The 18708-nt window shown below is 48.3% G+C and overlaps 1 protein-coding gene across 1 annotated transcript in view; it reads left to right on the forward strand.

Annotated features, from left to right (window-relative positions):
• Window positions 1–404: 404 nt before the first annotated feature.
• CUNH1orf94 (chromosome unknown C1orf94 homolog) overlaps window positions 405–18708 on the forward strand; it is a 37220-nt gene continuing 18916 nt past the window's right edge. The window contains exon 1 of the mRNA XM_056123721.1: window positions 405–727. Within this exon, the coding sequence (XP_055979696.1) occupies window positions 405–727 (323 nt within the window). The remainder of the gene's footprint in view (window positions 728–18708) is intronic.

Raw genomic sequence — 18708 nt, forward strand, 5'->3', positions numbered from 1 at the left:
AGAATGGGCTGAGCCCCTGGCACCGCAAGGTGTCCACGGGCCTGTCGCAGAGTGGCAGGGAGTGCCAGGGACAGTGGGGAGAGCCAGCCCTCCCCTGCCAGCTGTTCCCAGATGTCATTCTGCCCACCCAGGCGCCTGGTTCCTGAGCTCACAGGGATTCCACCGTTACTAAGTTACTGGTTTTTGTTGACTTTTAAATATTTTCTTCTAAGGGAGAGGGGGAGGGGAGCGAAAGTCAGGAAGGAGACAGTAAAAATAAATCACAAGCTCCCCCTCCCCCAAAGCCAGCCTTCCAGGAGGCACCACTCACGGGCAGATCCACCACTGGACACCCCCAGCCTGTGGCCACCAGAGCCAGACAGAACCCACCTGCTTCCATCCCTCTTTCTGGCCCTTTCTGGTGAATGAGGGGTGGCAGTGCCTGGTCCCCCAGTGTTAGAGCCCTGGGTGGACAAAGAGGCTTCCACAAAGAGAGAATGGCTAGTGGGAATGGGGTCCCTTCTGCCTCGGCCCTGGTGGCCAAGCGCCCCTCCGCCCTGGGCCCATTCCCCAGATACATCTGGATCCACCAGGATACTCCCCAAGATAGCTTAGACAAGACTTGCCATGAGATCTGGAAAAGAGTACAGGGCCTGCCAGAGGCCTTGCAGACCAGGACATCCAAGGAGCAGCTCCCTGAGCTGCTGCCTGCCACCCTGAGTGACAGCACTCTCAGCTTCCAAGAAGAGTGAGTATCCCCCACTGGTGGCATTCAGGGTTGGGGTGGGGGCAGGAAGTGGTGGTGGGATCTCAGTCTGTGCTTTTGGGGAAATAGTGTGACACCTTGCTTAGTCTGGATAAAGCTGAAAAGCTGTATATCATCATCTTCTCATGAGGTGCCGGCCCACAGAGGGGGGGTCCAGTTTGCCTTTTCATCACTTGTCTAAGAAGACATTTCTCATCCAAAAACCATAGGCAACCCAGACAGAGAGCTGAGGAAAAACATCGTAGCAAGGTGGAGGGATAGAGGCGTGTGGCTTCTCCAGAGATAACAGCAAGATCCTTCCCCCTTCCCTCCTCCCACCCCCGAAAGCAGGACCTGAGTACGGATGAGTCTGGTGGTTTAAAACCACATCTGGAATTCCCTAATACAGAGAGCAGCTGTCCCATTCATCCTCCACAGAAGCCGCTGCAGGAGCACACATCAAAATATTTACTGGGAAGGCACTGACATATTCAGAGGACATAATAGAAAATTAAAGTGCGGGAAGATGGCTGTAAATAGCCCGTTTCCTGGATGGGAAATCCTGTGTCTGGGAAACACAGAGCCGAATGTTTCTCCACCAGGGCAAAGTTGGGCCAGTGTTGGGGATGGGTATCCACGAGGAAAGGAAGAAGGAAGCTCAATAGACAGGCAAGCAAGCTGGCCATGGTCCTTAATGCCACCTTAAAGCACTTGTCCAATGCTCGGCATCTTCAAAATGGGCAGCAGACATAATTAATACTCCCGAGTCCTTGTGAGGCAGGTATTAGTGTCCCCATTTTACAGATGGATTAAGTGTTAATAATTAAATGCTAATTAAAGGCTAAGTGATAATTAAGTGTTGCCTGTTCCAACACATGCTCCAACTCAGTTGAGAGATGCTCTACAGTGGAGGGTGGGGGAAGGAGGGAGACTATACAGGCAATTATCAGCTTTGTTTGGTCGCAGGGATTTCAGTGGCAGAGGAAAGAAGAAACGTATGGTGTCACTGGCACTGGGGTCCCTCTTACCTGTCACCCTCTTTTATGCTTCTGCACTTGGGCTGTTGGAGGGGAAAGGCGCTTTGGCTGTGAGTACTTCTCAGCAGGACACAGCTGGGATGGAAACAGCCTCACCACAGCCAAAATCTTGCTCTCCAACCGCCAGTGGCTCTGAGCTCCTCTTTTCTGGTCTCTGTCATATGCTTTCACAGACAGGGCTTTGGCAAGGCCTATGGGAGCTGTAGCCCACTCCCAGTGGCCAAGAAGCTGGTAGTCCACTGGGTGGACCAAGGGTCAGTGGCAATTTCCAGTAGATGGCACTCTCTCTGCCAGGTCATCCAGAGTTAATGGAGTCAGACTACTTCCAGTCTGTGCTTGGCTGCACACACTGGCGACTTGCGCACCTTTGGCCAGTTGCTTAACTTCATTTGGCCTTGATTTTCTCATCTGAAAATTGAGGATGATAGGCTCAGCCTTGTCCACCTCCAAGTTGAGTTGATAATGAGGAGTAAATGTGCTGGGAGACAAGAACCCGACAGATGCATTATACAAATGAGGCTATCCTGAAATATAACCCTCAGGGTCTGGGGGGTTTGGGCATCCTAGTTACTGGCCTCAATCTGGGGTTTCACATTCTTCCCTTGGATACGGGGGTGTTTCAGGGACCAGCCCAGTGTTAAGTGACCTAGTTGCCGGAGGCCCTGATCTCTAGTTCAGCCTTGGCTGTTTTATTTTTATATAGACTTTGCTCGCTAGAGTTCTAGAGTAAAGACTGCCTTTGCAAAATAAAATGGGTTCTGCTACTGAGAAAAGAGCTAGAGAACCATTGACTTAGATGAACAAACGATATCATAATTGTGTAGATATCAACCAAGTAGAACACAATGAGCTATTCTTGAAATAAAGGCAGCTGTGATGGTGGAGTGTGAGAACTCTGGTTTCAGAGCGCCACTTTAGCTCTATGCCAGCTGCAGATTTGTTTAATTTATGTGAGCTTTAGTTTCCTCATCTGCCAAATGGAGATGATTAGGGTTGTCGGAATGATTAAATGGGCCATTTAAACATTTCTGATAATAACTAGGATTTGTAAAAATTCCTTGTAATAATGATGACGATGATTTCTTTGAGCCCTACAATTATTACAAGAGGTAGGTACTATTTAAAACTCCCCCTCCTTACTCTTTATTATGCAAATGTTCGGATGCATAAAATAGAATAAAATAGGGAATGGCTATGTATCTATCACTGAGTTTCATTAATTAAATTTGTGCCATCCGGTTACAATTCTTCCCTCCCTCCCCAGTTTTTAAATGAAATCCTGTTTACAGAGGAGGTGGCATATTGGAGGGGTTAATTCTTTCCAAGAAGTTAACTCCCAAACAGAAACTTCCCAATAATGGAGTTTCTGGAGGTAAACCCACGGTAGTGTTAGTTTATCCTCCCCTAGAAATGGAAGCATCGTTTTCAATAGCCAACATCTTTGGCAGTCCCCTGTTCTGAATGATTACCATAGACAATAGATTTTAAAACCAGGGAACTGTCCAGCAATTTCTTGGATGACTTCAATTCCAGCTCATCTTTCTTCCACCACTAAATTTGTAGGCCTAGTTTGGGCGATGCTTTTGGTTGTTGGTTTTTATACAAGTGAGTTCAGATGTCTTGTTAGCCAGTGATATTTTTTTGTCCTGAGTGTGGTAGACACCCAGACCCTATTAATCTGAAAGCACTCTAAAAAGCCATCTACCACCGCCTAAATTTCCTCTACATCCTGGCTATGCACAAGTGATCACTTATGCGTTTTCTCAGATGAGGAGCTCACCATTTTCTAAGATAGTGCCTTACCTTCCTATGAGCCCTGACTGGCAAAAGACAATTTTCTTCATGTAGGAGAAGTTGTTTCTATTAAGCTAATACCCATTGATCTGGATTTACCCAAATCAAATCTATCTCTTCTTTTTCTCAGCATGTCTTAGGAGATTAAAAGACAGCCACAGTATTCCTCGCAGGATTTCTTATTTATACAAACTCCCTTCCTCTGGTTTGCTATGTCCTTCTCATACACCATTTAGCCAGTTTCCAACCTGCACTGGGAGCCTTGTGGCTGAGCTGAAACCAGGACCAGGTGGTTGGAATCCACCTGTGACTGGACCATGCAGGTGGGACCCTCCCTCTCTGTGTCTGCATTTTCAATAGCCAACATCTTGTTGACTAGTGAACAGTCACTTTCCTCTCCAAACTGATGTCACAAAATGGACACATTTTTAATATTATTTGCTGATTCAAGTTGTCATCTTACAGTGTTTATAAAGCATCTACTGTGTGTCCAACACTGTTCCAAGAGCAAAGGGGATAGAGTCCTGGATTAGATAAAACCTTGCCTCGTTAAAACTTACACTCAGGGAGGGAAAGCAACAGAAAACATTTAAAATAAACAAAACATTTGCTTTTGTATGTGAAAAGAACTGACATTTTAGTTGGAGAAGGGGAAAAAATTCAGAGAGTGAAGAGAGCCTGGATGGAACTCAAATCTTTCAGTTACAAGAAAGAGCTTCTGTAGGAATTGGGACAGGGTGGTCAGAGAAGGACTGGGAAGGAGAAGGAGGAAAGGTTTTCCAGGCAGAAGGGAGAGCAACTATAGAGACTCTGAGGTGAGAGTGATGCTCAAGGAGAACCAAGCCAGTCTGTAGGGAGTGGCGATGAGACCCATGGTGATGACAGGGGTAGGCTGGGAGTCTCTGAAGGCCTTGAACCATTGTGCTAGGAAGCTCAGGTTTTGCTCCCCATGGTATGAGATGTCTTCGGAGTTTTATGGTGAGATGTGTAATGAGATCAGTCACTAATATTAAAAGCTGTCTCAGCTGCTACGTGGAAGTGATGGCTTGCAAGCCTGTGAGGAAGGAAATTGGGATACCACTGGGAAGGTGCTGCAGTCACCTGGGTGAAGCCTGATGGGGCTAGACCATACCTATCTCCATGAAGAAGGAAAAGGTAGAGATTTGTGGAGCTGAAGGAGAGGTAGTATAGATGTTAAGGTGCTTGTTTCACATGTGGCTGACCATGGTATGATTTCCAGCACCACCTATGATCCCTTGAGTACCACCAGGAGTAATCTCTGAGCACTGTTGGGTGTGGATCAACTTTCCTCCACGCTATAAAAAAATTGAGCCTCAGAGTGAGCATTTGGAAATCAACTAACAGACCTGCAGATGGTCTGGGCTGCCCAGAAACAACAAGACTGAATTGAATCTTTTGGCTTGTGCCAATGTCTGGATGGTGGTTCCATTTTCTAGGCAGAGAAGGAATAGAGGGGTATGAGTGTGGGAGGAGAAATTAATAGTTCTGTCTGGTGTCAATTAAACTGTAAAATTTTGTTCAATTATCTTCTAATTAGTCTTAAATTTGGACTTAGAGGATTGCAGCAGGACACTCACTCGCTCCTGTTCTAAGACTATACATTATTCTGCTGCTAAAGCATTATGACCTCAGAATGGGGCCTTTGGATTTGCTATTGGACATCCCATGGCCCTAATGATGGAATGGGATTTGTTCATTATTTTTCAACAAAGGCTCATCCATGTACTGGATCCCAAGGACACAGAGATAAATTGAACAGAATTCCAGTGGCAAACACCTTCCATTCTAGTGGGAGAGATGTATTCATGATAGCAATTACAGTCCATGCATTTATTTTGGGAAGCTCTTAAGCCACAACCAGGAGACTTGGGCAGGGGGCCCCATCATATTTGTTAACCAGGATACGTAGTTCAGAACGAGGGATGCAGTGCTGGGGGCCACCAGGGTCATCCCAGTGATGCTAGGGTATCAAATTCAGATGCTTGTTCATCTGAGCTCTCTGCCCAGTCCCTCCGCAAACACTTATTTCCCACTGACCCCATGCCAAAGTGTGGAGAAAGCATAGTAGTGGCAAAGAAGGCAGTCTCTGACTTCCTATATAAATGTGCAGGGCAGATTATAGTAGATTATTATAATAAATGTTCTGACAGCAGCACCACAGAGTACACAGGGAGGGGATAAATGACCAAGTTTTAGTGTTCAGGGTGTTTCTTGGAAGAAGCTGAGGAAGGTGGGCTGAAAGTTTAAGAGACTTGTTCTGTGAGTATGGAGAGATAGGGATAGCACTTCCTGAGTGGAAGATGGTGCATGCTCACTGCTAGGGTCACCCTGGGAGCTTCCTGTGGCCTGGGGCTTGAGGAGAAAGAAGGAAAAGTGGGCAGGAAGATCCCAGCAGGAGAAGGGGAGGCAGGATGTCACCACCAGCCAGAGAAGAACAGAGGGTGAGGTGGACTGAGGCCTAATGGTGACAGCCTCCTGCAGTGGACTGCCTCCAGCCTTCACTGCAGCACCCAGGAATCTACTCACCCTCCCTACCCTGACCCTGGTCAAGCAGACATGGGTCAGCAAAGTCTGAAGGCTAGGATGAGCATCATCTCAGGACAGACCAAATCTGAAAAAAGTCTATAAGAAAAAATGGAAATTGTTGAAATTTTTTAAGGACAGCCAATGTCTGGCTGTTAGCCTCCATGGATAACCTGTCTTCATAAGGAAGGTGCTATTGGCATTGGGGGAATCTTCTAGATGGTATCGATGGGCCTGTGTAGATCTAGCATTGGAAGTCCAGCCTGGTTTGACCCGCTCTCTCAGTGAACCAATCCCTGGTGCTATTGTTAGCTGAGTCATGGGACAATACCTGTCTTTATGGAAAAGTTGCTTGGAATATATCTCCACTTGTGTTTAATGACATAAAAAGCATGAAACATGGAGTTGGGGTGATAAGGATGAGACTCAGGAGAGGGTCAGTCTGACGGTGGAAGCAGATGCCACCCTGAGAAATCAGAGTCTCCTCTGCACATAGCATTATCCCCCTGGGAGGGGATGGCCACCTCAGAGACTTGGAGAAAAGCTGCCAAAACACAGTTCCTCACCTCTCCCAGTGGAGGACCCTGAGGATGGACTCTTCATTCGAACCCAGTTCTGGGGTGTCCTCTGTCCCTGAAGCTCCCCAAGAGGACCTGGTCTCAGGCTCAGCTCAGGCCCTAATCATGTAGATAACTGTATGTTCCTATCCTGGTTATCACATACAGTAGGGTATAATATGGGACCAGCAGGAGAAAAGCTCAAGGTCCTCACCCTTCCCTCCTCTAGTCTCCTCTCATAATCGGTCAGTCACCTTCATGATGACCTTTGATCCTCTACTTCCCCTGAACGCTTTGCTGCCATTGTCTTGGATCCTCATCTCACCATCATTGTCTTATTTATCTCCCAGAGGCCATCCACTGTTCATCTCCCTGGGGCATGTCGACAGAATTGCGCAGGCATCTCCCATTGTACTCCATTATCTCCTGATCTATGGCTTCAGTTATTCTAGGGTCTCTGGAGTTGGCATTGTCTTAGGCTCATCCTGTGAGTCTTTCTGCTCCCTTCCTCACACTCTGTGAACCAAGAAGAATCCTAATGCATGCACAGCTCCTGGCTCTCTCTCCCCCTCTCTCTTTCTCTCTCCTATCTCTCTCCTCTCTCTCTTCCTCTCTTCTCTCTCTTGTCCATTCTTTCAGAACTAGAATGAGTGTGCTGTCCTCTGAGATGTCCATGGCTTACCCCACTCAACCTTCTTTCCTTTCTCTCCAGGTTCTTTTTAAGGTAGAGAAACAATGCTATCCCCTCTATCTTCATAGAACTTGAAAGGGAGCTCAGATAACACTAAACACTGTGCACTTGACTCCCAGCTCACTTGTGACCTCTTACCCAGTCATTCCAACTTCTTTTCCCCCATGTCTCTTATCTGAGAAATGGAAAAAGTCATAGCAACCACATTACAGGACTGTATACAAGTTAATAAAATACATAGAAAACTCACCGGCACTGGGTATAAGATAGAGACTTATGTACATTGTCATCAGTAGCTCCTTTATTACCAGGGATAAAATGACAAGAATCAATTTAAAAGCAAAGAAATCTGGTGTGAGGAGAGGAGACTTCTACTCTAGACCACCGAATCCAGGAGCAACTATTCAACTGAGGACAGCATCTTGCTTTCAGATTCTTGGCAGCTATGGCAGAAAGTGCATCTGTAACAGCTGGTTTCCTAACTCCTATTGCCTAATAGGAGGGGGCAGTCAGTCTGGTCTGTGAATACCAACATGCCCTGCATTCTCTGGAGGGTGCAGAATGGCAGAGCAGGTTTAGAAAAGTTCAGGCATTGATGGTGAGCCAGCATGGGACACTCTCTCCCATTCAGATCTGTTGGTGCCAAGCAGGGATGGGTTCTGAGACAAGGAGGTCACAGGCCCGTACTCTATGCTGTCACAGCAGTACCTCCTCCAAATTTTGGCTCTTCTCAGGTGAGAGTTGTGTCTGTTTCCTTTCTCTCTATCCTTTTTTCCTTACACAGTTAAGCTCCTGGGACTTGTGTCCATGCAGTAGGCATGAATGAAGGCAAAGGGTTATGATTGTTGGATTGAGGGGACATGGAGAAGAGCAAGGAGCCAAATCAACCGCAGTATAGTTCCTCTCCTTTCACCCTAGTCTGTGCAGAGGGGAATGAACTTTTTCTTGAGAGTCTGACATCTGCTAGACTCCTTTTATGTCAGTGGTACAGCAACTCTATACAGTATATGGTGGATATTGCTCCCATTTTACAGATGAGGAAGCTAAGACAAATAGAGATTAGGCAGCTCATCCAGAGACATAGGCTTGGAGAGACAGAGTGGGAACTGGAAGTCACTGGGGTACCAGGACGTGAGCTCTTTCCTGGACACCAGGAGCCCTTCTGAATAGCCCTTCCATGCCTGCTTAGCACCAGGAGCCAAGAGCAGTGAAGGGAAGATGAATCATGATTAACGCGTCCCACGTCCCGTGTCCCCCTTTTTAATTTAATTTTATGGTTTCGGTAGCTGTGTCGCAGGTTGTGGGAACCCGCAGAGATGGGCCACCAGTGGTTTGGTTTAATCCCCTTTTTAATATCTTTGTTGCAACGTTCTTTCCAATTCAGCTCCCAAGTCACATTAAAAAAATACCTCTTCCTTGGGGTAAGCCTTCTCTTATTAAACAGATTCAAATGAAAAGTTTTAAAGATAATTTGAACAATAAGAATCACTCTGTAGCTCCCAGCCGAAGCTCCTTTATTGCTGTATTTATTCCCCAGTATTTCCTGCCTCATTCCTCAGCTCACTGAATCTTCACTCACCAACCCTCCCAAACCTGCTCCCACTTTGCCCTCTAGGGAGGGGGAGAGAAGAAGGGGAGGGATGGGTGGGGTGAGCTAGGATTGGAGACTCCTCTTCCATATACTTATCTGCCTTCCGTGGTTGGTTGGCCACTTTCTCCCCCAGGGACACAGGAAAGAGCTGAAAAGTGTGGAGAGGGATTCACAGGGATCTGATGAATCTGTAGCTGTAGGAGGGGGCAGGTAAAGGAGGGATTCCCACTCAGGTTCTTTGACTGCTGGTGCATTTCCCCAGTGACCCAGGAATCTGCATTTGAAAAACATCTACATATGAATCCCATGCACAACTATATTATCTATAACCATTTCCGAAAATTTGGGTCCAAAGATGAGGGATCCTCAGGGACTCACTTTGAGCAGCTGGTTTTCTGAAGAGGAAGGAAGGAGACTAAACTTTGCTGAACTCTATGCCAGGTGCGTTGTGAGAAACTCTAGTCTACATGAAACTCTGCTGAGAAATGAGACCCACTCACCTTCCACTACCTAATCCTAAGGGCAGCCCCACCTCCACCACACTGCAGATGATGAATTCAAGTTTCAGATCGCCCCACTGCACTTTCCATCCTAGTCAGTCATGCCCTGGACAGTGAGGGTTCAGAGGGCTGGGCATCAGCCCCCACACCTTCAGAGCTGCTAACATTTGCTTAGGGCTCCTTGATGTTTACCAAGTGCTTTCCCATTCATCAGCTCCTTAATCCTCCAGCTGCAAGAGAATGGAGGAAGGGCTAGGACTGACAGAGCATTCTGAAGGTCCTTTGCTGCCTTCATCCTCACTCTCACCCCCTCCTCCCAACCTGCAGAGCTCAGTGAATTTTCATATGCATTGGCTGGCAACTGAATCTGTAGCTTCCATTTGAGCCAAACAGGAAAAGTCAGCCCAGAGCCCCTAGATGGGGAGAGATGGGATCCACCTTCCCATCCCCTGATTCCCTTCCTGAGTTTCTGTCTTCTCAGATTATGGTAATAGAGGTGGTGTGTATATGTATCACGGTTCTAGGTGTGATGGATGTACATAGCAGTATTGTGTGTGTGTTGTGTGTACAAGTTTATGTTAAGTGCAGGGGAAGCAAACCCAAGTAGACCCCTTCAGTGAATATATCACTGTATCACTGTCATCCTGTTCTTCGTCAGTTTACTTGCACGGGCAGGGCGAGCTATTTGAGTTATTTGTCCCAGCCCTGAGATTTTAGCAGCCTCTCCTTACTCATCTTTCCCAACAATTGGAGGTTCTTTCAAGGTCAGGGGAACAAGACCCATTATAGTTACTGGTTTTGGCATATCGAGTATGACACAAGTAGCTTGCCAGGCTCTGCCTGTGCGGGCAGGATACTCTCGGTTGCTTGCATATATATATATTTCGAGAGGCATATATATATTTCTCTCTATGATCTGTTGCCTAATGTCTGAACTCCATCAAACATGGTGTGATAATTATGGAAAATGGGTAGGAAGTGTTCCATGGTCTGGAAAATGGCCTGGAGCATGGCAGTGGTTGGGTAGTGGAGGTCAGCTGCTGGGGCTGGGTCCCTTGGGGTGGGGAGGGCTCTTGTTCCCCTGAGTCAAAACAGCCTGGCTCGGAGTCCATATATATACATGTGTGTGTGTGTGTGTGTGTGTGTGTGTGTGTATATACATATATGTGTGTGTGTGTGTGTGCACATATATGTATATATTCATCAGGGAAATAGAAGTTGGGTCTCCCTCCTCTTGCAGACAGGAAGATCTAGACATGTCCACCAGTAAAATGCCTAGAGGACTAGGGCTAGGATCTCCATTGGGGTATGGTATCAGACTGGAGGTCAGGATGTCAGCCTCTGCCCCCATGATACATCTATCCTACCTATTGGGGCTCTTGGATGTCTCTCTCTCCCCCACTCACTGTCAGGGCTTATGCAAGTTCCCAAGGTAAACACTCATCTGATCTGCCCACCCCCCCAAGTTTGGCCCTCTTGCTGCTCGTCATACTTCTTGGGTGGTTCCTACCTCCATTAGAAGGTGTCAGGCTCTGGTCTCCATGAGTGAAGGGTATTTCTCCTGCAGTTCAGAGAAGTGACAGAAGGGGACTGAGGCTAGGGACTGTGCTGAATTTACTAGGTGCCAGGCTTCATATGTGCCATTTGTCCCCACAGCAGCCATGAAGGGTTAGGCTGAAATCTTCAGTCTCAATTTAGAAAGAGGAGACCAAGGTTCAGAAACCCTGAAACTTACATTCACAAGTAGCCAGCCGAGTAAATGTTGGGTAGAATTTAGATTCCAGGTCCACATAGCCCAAACTCTACCCCCAGTCACTACCCTATCCTTTCCCAAATAGAAGAAATCAAGACGGAATAGAGGATTTGAGCTGGAGTTTTGTATTCTAATCCCAGCTCTGTCCTTTGTGATGGGCTGTCTTTGCAATTTCCATTTCCTTTAGTCTTACATGCAGAGAGGGCCAGAAGCCAATGAAGCCAGCCTGGTGGCATCTGAGCAAGAAGATCTCGTTATCCACTCTGTCCCTTAATACCTTGATCTGGGGAAAATTAACTAACCTCTCTATACCTTGGCTTCTTAATTAAAAATTTTTTTTTAAAAAGAAACTTAGATACTGGCATTTCTCTGTCAATTCGTTTTTGATAAAGAATTCCAAAGCTTAATTTCTCAAAAGTACAACTCTACTTAGGTCCCATTTCTGTAGTCTGGCAGTCTGGCCTGGACTCAGTTGGCTGGTTCATCTGTGAGGGTCTGACTTATCAGTGAGGGTCCTACTCACCACATGTCTGCAGCTCTCTGGATCTGGCTGACCATTGGCTGAAGACCTTGCAATTCTCCTCTATCAGGTGTGTTCACATGGAGGTTGCTGAGACCCTAGCTGAGAAAAGAGCTTAAGAACCATTGTCCTCCTTCCCCCCAAACTTTCAAGTCCACTTATTACTGAGTCAATAGGGACAGAAACTAACAAAGGTCCTTGATCCAGGAAGGCACAATAAAATGAGGTCATAACTCTAGTTAGTCTACTCCTATGCCCCTTTGGGGCTATTTTAAGGATTAAAATGAGAGCTTTGCATATAATAATGCACTCAACACAGTGCCTGACCAGCTATTTAGTACTCCAAAAATGCTAATTCTTACTATTTTGTGACAAGGACTTAAGGTTTAAATATTTTAAGCAGCTTTCTGAGGTCTGATATCCATGATGGAGATATTTCAATTCAGTTTTTAACTCTTTCCAGGGGTCAAGCCCAGGGTCTCCCTACCCCCAGTTTGCTGCTCCCACACGCAGACATGATAGAAAAGTCCATAGTCCATGAGGTCAGTCTGTGAACACGTGGTCATTCACACCCAAATCTCTGTGGGACCCTGGAACCTTCTACTTGCTTTACTTCTCAATCAGCCACGCTTCCGGGCACCAGGCCTAGGTACCATGTTTGTTGTTGGTCTGAAATGCCACAGTGGGAAAAAATATTTGTTTTGCTGTCTTCTTCCAGCACTAACAATTTTCTGCTTGTGTTTTCCTGTTGTTTGGCTCCGATGAATAGCAGTTTTCATCTTTGCTCTGTGTTATCATGTACACAGAACTGCTGTTGGGGAGCGAACAGCATGCTTGCTTAGTCATTATTCTAGGAAGGGGTGCCAGCCAGTCAATAGCCTTTATTTTTACATGACTCTGTACACTGCAAATGCAGGAATAATGGCTGCACCCCAGTACAGAGCCACCATCAGACACCCATCATTTCTGGAGGTGGGAGAAACCAAGGGAGCCAACGGCTTGTCTCCTTTGTCAGCGCCTGGGCACTGGGTTAACCCCCACCTCAGTGACTCACTGTGATAGTTTGTGATAGACATCATGGTTTTGTACCAACTCAAAGGAGAGAGCAAATAGCATGGGAGAGGTGCCAGGACTGGCAAAACTTCTGAGGAAGAAAAAAATCAGATACTCTAGAAAATGTAGGCCAGTCCTCCTGATGTGAAAGTCTGCACAGCTGAAGGGGGGTGGGGGAATAAAATCTCTCTGTGTGCATCCTCAGGAAGTTGCTAAGAGTTAGCCAGGATCTGGGTGGATTCTCAAGGGGACTCTCTCTGCAGAGACCGGGAGTTCTTAGACTGGGAGTGTCAAGGAGTGTGGTTAGTGACATGTAATTAGCTCACAGCAGGCCAGAATCAGATGAAGGCTGGAGAACAAAGAAGAAGCCGAGCAGAGTGCAACCTGTGGAAGCTGCTGAGACTCTGGCAACAGGTCTTTTGATTTTGAGATCTTCAGGAAATGGATAAGAGTCAAGGGAAATGGTGGGATTCTTTCAGTTACTCAACCACTGTGGAGCTGATTATGTACCAAATCCTGTACTAGGTCTGGAGGCCTCAGGGTGAATCAGTATGGCCCTGTCCTTAGGACAGACATGTTGGCATAGAGAATGAAGACATAAGAAAGTGCGAGGAACAAGGAGAACAGACAGGATGGGAGAAGAGAGTGCCTGGGGCTTGGGGGCACATGGGGAGAGAGTCTTGTGGAGAAGTCAGGAAAGGCTATGGAGACACTGAACCTTGATCTCTGGGTCCCAGTGACGTGAAAGAGCCAGTCAGGGTTGATGGAGCATTTTGAGGAAATGCAAAGGCCCTGTGGCTGGAATACATCATGGAATAGAACCAGATAAATGGGAAGAAGAAGGAGACCAGATGGATAAAATTGCTTTGTGAGGTTGTTGAGGAGGAGGTTGGGTTTTGTCTTTCTGGTCATGAGAAGCCATGTACAGTTTTCTGAGACCAAATCAGAGCCGACCAATGTGATTTTTTTTTTTGAGTTGGAGGTGGCAGAAAGACCCTGGACAAAGACTTGTGCCTGGGCACTGAATCTCCATCACTTACCACATTCTGTCTTGGTGAGGGGTGAGAGTCACTGGATTGATCAAAGTGGAGCGATAGCACAGCGGGTAGGGCGTTCGCCTTACAAGCGGCCAACATGGCCGACCCGAGTTCGATTCCTCCGCCCCTCTCGGAGAGCCCGGCAAGCTACCGAGAGTATTCGATATGCCAGACACAGTAACAACAAAGTCTCCAATGGAGACGTTACTGGGCCCGCTCGAGCAAATCGACGATCAACGGGAGGGCTGATCCAGAATTACTGTTGTGCTAGGGGTTGGGGTGTCTCTGCAAGTGTCCCCAGCACTGGGCCTGGGACTCCCTGCCACAAATCAGTGGGAGCCTCCACAGACACAACACTGCCATGGAGCTGTTGGGGACAGAGAAATGCTGCTAGTGACAGGCTCAGGGGTTACTAGGATGATCCTACCCAGGCTATAGGGATAAGCAGTGTCTAACAATACACCTGCAGTGTCCCTGGTTACATTCAGATGGTATTTGGGGGCCACAAATACAGCAGGGAGCAGGGAGTGCACATTAACTGCTTCCTGGAACAGAATTCAGAGGCAGTAAAGGGGGAGAGGGGTGTGGGAGGAGAGCTGGATGTCTGGGCATCGCCATGCCAATATCTTCACTGAGTGGCCCTTAGCCTCTTTGAGGCTCATTTTTTCCATCTGAAAAGTGGGGCTGCATCTGTGCTGCCCAGGGGTGGGGAAGTTGAAAGAGCTCATTTGCATGGATGCCTGGCTCTCAGGTGGCCTTAGACCCTATATGACAAATGTTAAGAAGATAGGAGTTGGTAAGACTGTCCAAAGGATGGTGGGGGTTCTGGTTAGTCTTTCAGAGTCCTTAGAGGGGTGTAGAATTTGTTCTTGGCATTACACTTACCTCAGGAATGCCAGCCTCCTAAGAGGTCCCTATGATGTATAGAGGAATGACCAGGAACATGAATTCTTCCTGGGTCTCTTGCCCCATCCTCTCTACCTGCCACCCAAGGGCAGGAATGTGCTCTCTGGTGCTGGAAGGGGTGGATTGATTGTTGCTGGGGACCAACCCCAGTGCTTTACAGAGGAGTATGGAAAAGGAAATAAGATTCAAAAGTATGGGGCCAGGGGACTAACAGCCTTCTGAAATGTGGGCGCCAACGATCCTTCACATTCATATTTATTTCTTAGAACAAAAAATTGTTGCAAGAAAAAGGGGGAGATGATGTTCTTTAGTCAGTTACCAATCATGCTAATTTAACTGGACTAGACTGTTCCATAGATTCAAGGGCCTGCTTTTTTTTTTTCTTTTTCTGGGGACCACACTCTGCAGTGATCAGGGCTTACTTCTAGCTCTGCATGCAGGGATTACTTCTGGTGCACACAGGAACCTTATGCCTTGTCAAGGATCAAACCTGGGTCCGTTGCATGTAAGGCAATTAAGTCCCCTACCCACTGTACTATTGCTCTGGCCCCAAAGGACATGAATTTTGAGATACACATTTTGGGCTTGTCTCTTCTGGGAGGAAGAGCAGAGACAAAGCAATCGTGGGCCTGCTGACTCAGTGACTTTCCACACCAGCATCAAATTTCAGGTTTCAGGGTGCTGTGTGTTGCATTCTGTTTTTCTCCTCAGTCCGTCTTAGTCCTTTGTATCCAACGCTTGTGGTCAGTCTGTCAGTGTTGCAATGTTTGGCCCTATGGATCTGCTAGAACCTTGTACGCGTAGACTAGCACCATGAACTGGACCTACAGAACCTTGCATACTGGAGCATGGACCAGCAGGTATAATCAAGGTCATAGATAGTGGTCGAACCCTTTCTTGGCTGGCACCAGTCTGTGGACTAGAAGTTGAAGACCTCTGCTCTAGATGATGCTTTGACTTCTTGGAGTTGTTGAAAATTCAGGAGTGGGTGACCTAGTGGGAGAGAAAGCCTATGATGTGCGAGATGTTGGATTTGATCCCTGGCACCATATGGCCCTCTGAACACTGAGCCACAGGTCCTTGGGCTAAGCAGAGCAGTGAGTTGCCCTAAGCCAGTCCTTCCCACTCAACTCTCACCCCCCCCCACTAGAAATTCCATTGTGAGAATTCTGTATTTTCACAAATTATGTCACATTTGGATTTACAAGCAAAACAAAATATGGAAGCAAACAAAGGCAAAAGAGCCCATCTTTCCCTCCACTCCCCCCACACACACCCAATACAGAGCTACCCAGGGCCAATCTCTACCCAAGGCCCATCTCCTTTCATCTCATCCTCTTCCCAGCTGGATTAAGTTTAAAGCACAGCTCAGACAGAATGCTATCTGTAAACACTTTAGTAGGATCTATCTTGTCTAAGAGATAAGAACTGCCCTCCCCCCAACCCTTGCTTAAGTATAACCAACACACCATTATCACAATTTTAAAAATGAACATAATTGTCGTAAGTCTAATTCAGGAAATCTGTTGGTGTGTAGCTTGCTTTGCAGGGGAGAGGCAGAAAACAGCTCCTCAGATGTCTGTGGCTGGAGACTCAGCTGGTCCCTTGGAAGCTGGTGCAGAGCAGGAGGAAGGGGGGCCCTCCCTGCTTGTTCTCATTGATCGAGGCACAGGGTAGGGAGCTGGAACCTTGTATATGCAGGAGACTAGGCAAGGCTAGGGGCGAGGAGGGGGATAGGAGAATGCAAGGAAGGAGAAAGTGGAGCTTAGAAGCTGGCTCCACCCCACTTTGGAACTTCAGACCCTGCACCCAGGGCCAAGTCCTCCAGAGACCTAAGGTTCCTAGTCACTATGGGCTGACGGAGTCCTCACAAGGACGAACCCCCTGCCACAGTGTCTCACCATGATTAGTGCCACACCCAGCCCCCAAGGAGGTCCTCGAGATTCCGCCTCTGACATGAATCAAGCAGTGGCCCCTGGAGCCAGACCCTGCTCTGCTGGGCTGAGTTCATTTTCTCCTAGCTCTGTTCCCTCCTCTGGGCCCGGGGAGGCTCCACGAGGTGCCAGGTCTTCCTGGTTAGAACAGTGATACTCACTGCCTCCCCTGCTCTTCCTTGTACTCCCCAAGAGTCCCCGCCACCTAGTCTCCATTCTCACTCCAGCCTCCACGGGACCCTAAGGACAGTGGCAGGCTCAGCCAGAAGTTTCTGGGATTCTGGATGTGTGGTGGCTACCATGGGTCTGCATGGTGTTTGCCCCAGACACACGTGGATGCATCCATGCATGTCTTCCTGTGTTCATACACCTGAGGTTTCCAGAGTATATGGCCCTGTGGAAACCATCCTCATCACCTTTACCCAAGCCTAGAACTCAGGGCCGTGGTTTCCAGCAAGGTCAATGTGGGGACCACTCCCCCATCCTCACAGCAGAGAGCAAGGCACATGGTTTACCACTGAGTGGCCTTGGAAGGAAGGTGCTGCCTTGTTCAGGATGTTATTGGTGGGGCTGACTGAGCCTGAGCCACAAGGCAGGGGCACCACCCACTCCACACCCAGAATACCATCAGCAAGGAGCCACTGAAGATTCATGGGATCACCTGACCTCCTCAGGCTCGAGGCTGCTCCCGAGGGTCCACCTGGAGTCTAGAGTCAGCAGGGCCAGTACAGACCCGGCTTTAGCTATAGGGAGATACTTGTGAATGGGGTGAATGGGGGGAGAGGTGTCAGGGATGTGCTGGAAATCCCAGGAAGGGCAGCTGAGCCCTGGGACTGGGATCTGCTCAGAGGGTCATGCCAGCCCAGGAAGCTGGATTGCTAGTGTGGGTCCACGGATCCATCAGGCAAACTGCCTTACCCTGTGCCAGCCTGTGGCTGAGGGGTTTGCACCTCTGTGCTAGCCTGTGATGAAGGTGGAGATGGGGCGCAGGACTGCTGGGCAGGATTCCCAGCTAGGAAATGTCAGCTCCAGTCTGTGAGCCCCCATTTCCCTCCCCCACTCCCATCTCTCTTGCCTCTCAGCAGGGGGACAGGGTTTGGGGGCACTGTGCCTGGCATTAGCTGCAGCAGCCTGGTTCCCAGTACAGAGCAGTGAGCTCTCTCCCTAAGCTCGACTGCGTGGCTCTTGTTGCTTCTGGCCATGGTTGTTCCCGAAGGACATGGTGTGGGGAGAGGAAGCCCGGGGCCCCGTCTCAGAGCCCAGATCTCGCTGCTGTCCTGCCAGTGTAGAAACCGTGGAGGAGAGCAGGGCTCAGCCCACCTTTTTAGTTAGTTTGTTGGACCACACCCTGTGATACTCAGGGCTTCCTCCTAACTCAGTGCTCAGGGCTTCCTCTTAACTCAGTGCTCAGGGCTTCCTCCTAACTTAGTGCTCAGGGGATTATTCCTGGCGGTGCTCAGGGGACCTTATGTGATGCAGGCTGCCTGCATAGCAGGTACCTTTACCTCTGTGTCATCTCCTGGGCCTCCCTACCTCTTTTTTTAAAAAAATTTATCTATGCATTTATTTTGGCTTTTTGGGTGACACCTGACGATGCTCAGACATTACTCCTGGTTCTGCATTCAGGAATTACTCCTGGCTGTGCTTGGGGGACGATATGAGATGCCAGGGATTGAACCCAGGTTAGCTGCTTGTAAGGCAAACGTTCTACCTGGTATACTATCGCTCTGGCCTCCTCCCTCTCTTTACATTTTTTTCTCTCTCCCCTTCCCTCCCCTCCCCAACTTCCCCTTCCCTCATCCTGTTTGTAGCTGTGGCTGTGACAGGGGCTTCACACTCGCTGGCTGTAGCCGCCCCCCCGCCACCCCCCCGCTCAGCAGGTCAGCAGGGATTGCTTTTATGGTGCTCGCTGCCAGAGCAGCTGTGGTGCCCTGGTTCCTCTCTCACCCCATCTTCCTGGGCCTGTCCCTGTTGCACTGCCACTATCCGGGGGCTGGCACTGAAAGCATCTGTCTGTCTCACATTGTGCTGCCAGGGGTCAGCGAGCCCAGCCAGAGCATGCTCACA

Source organism: Sorex fumeus, unplaced genomic scaffold (assembly GCF_029834395.1).
Source record: "Sorex fumeus unplaced genomic scaffold, SorFum_2.1 ptg000047l, whole genome shotgun sequence".
In the NCBI taxonomy this organism is placed as follows: domain Eukaryota; kingdom Metazoa; phylum Chordata; class Mammalia; order Eulipotyphla; family Soricidae; genus Sorex; species Sorex fumeus.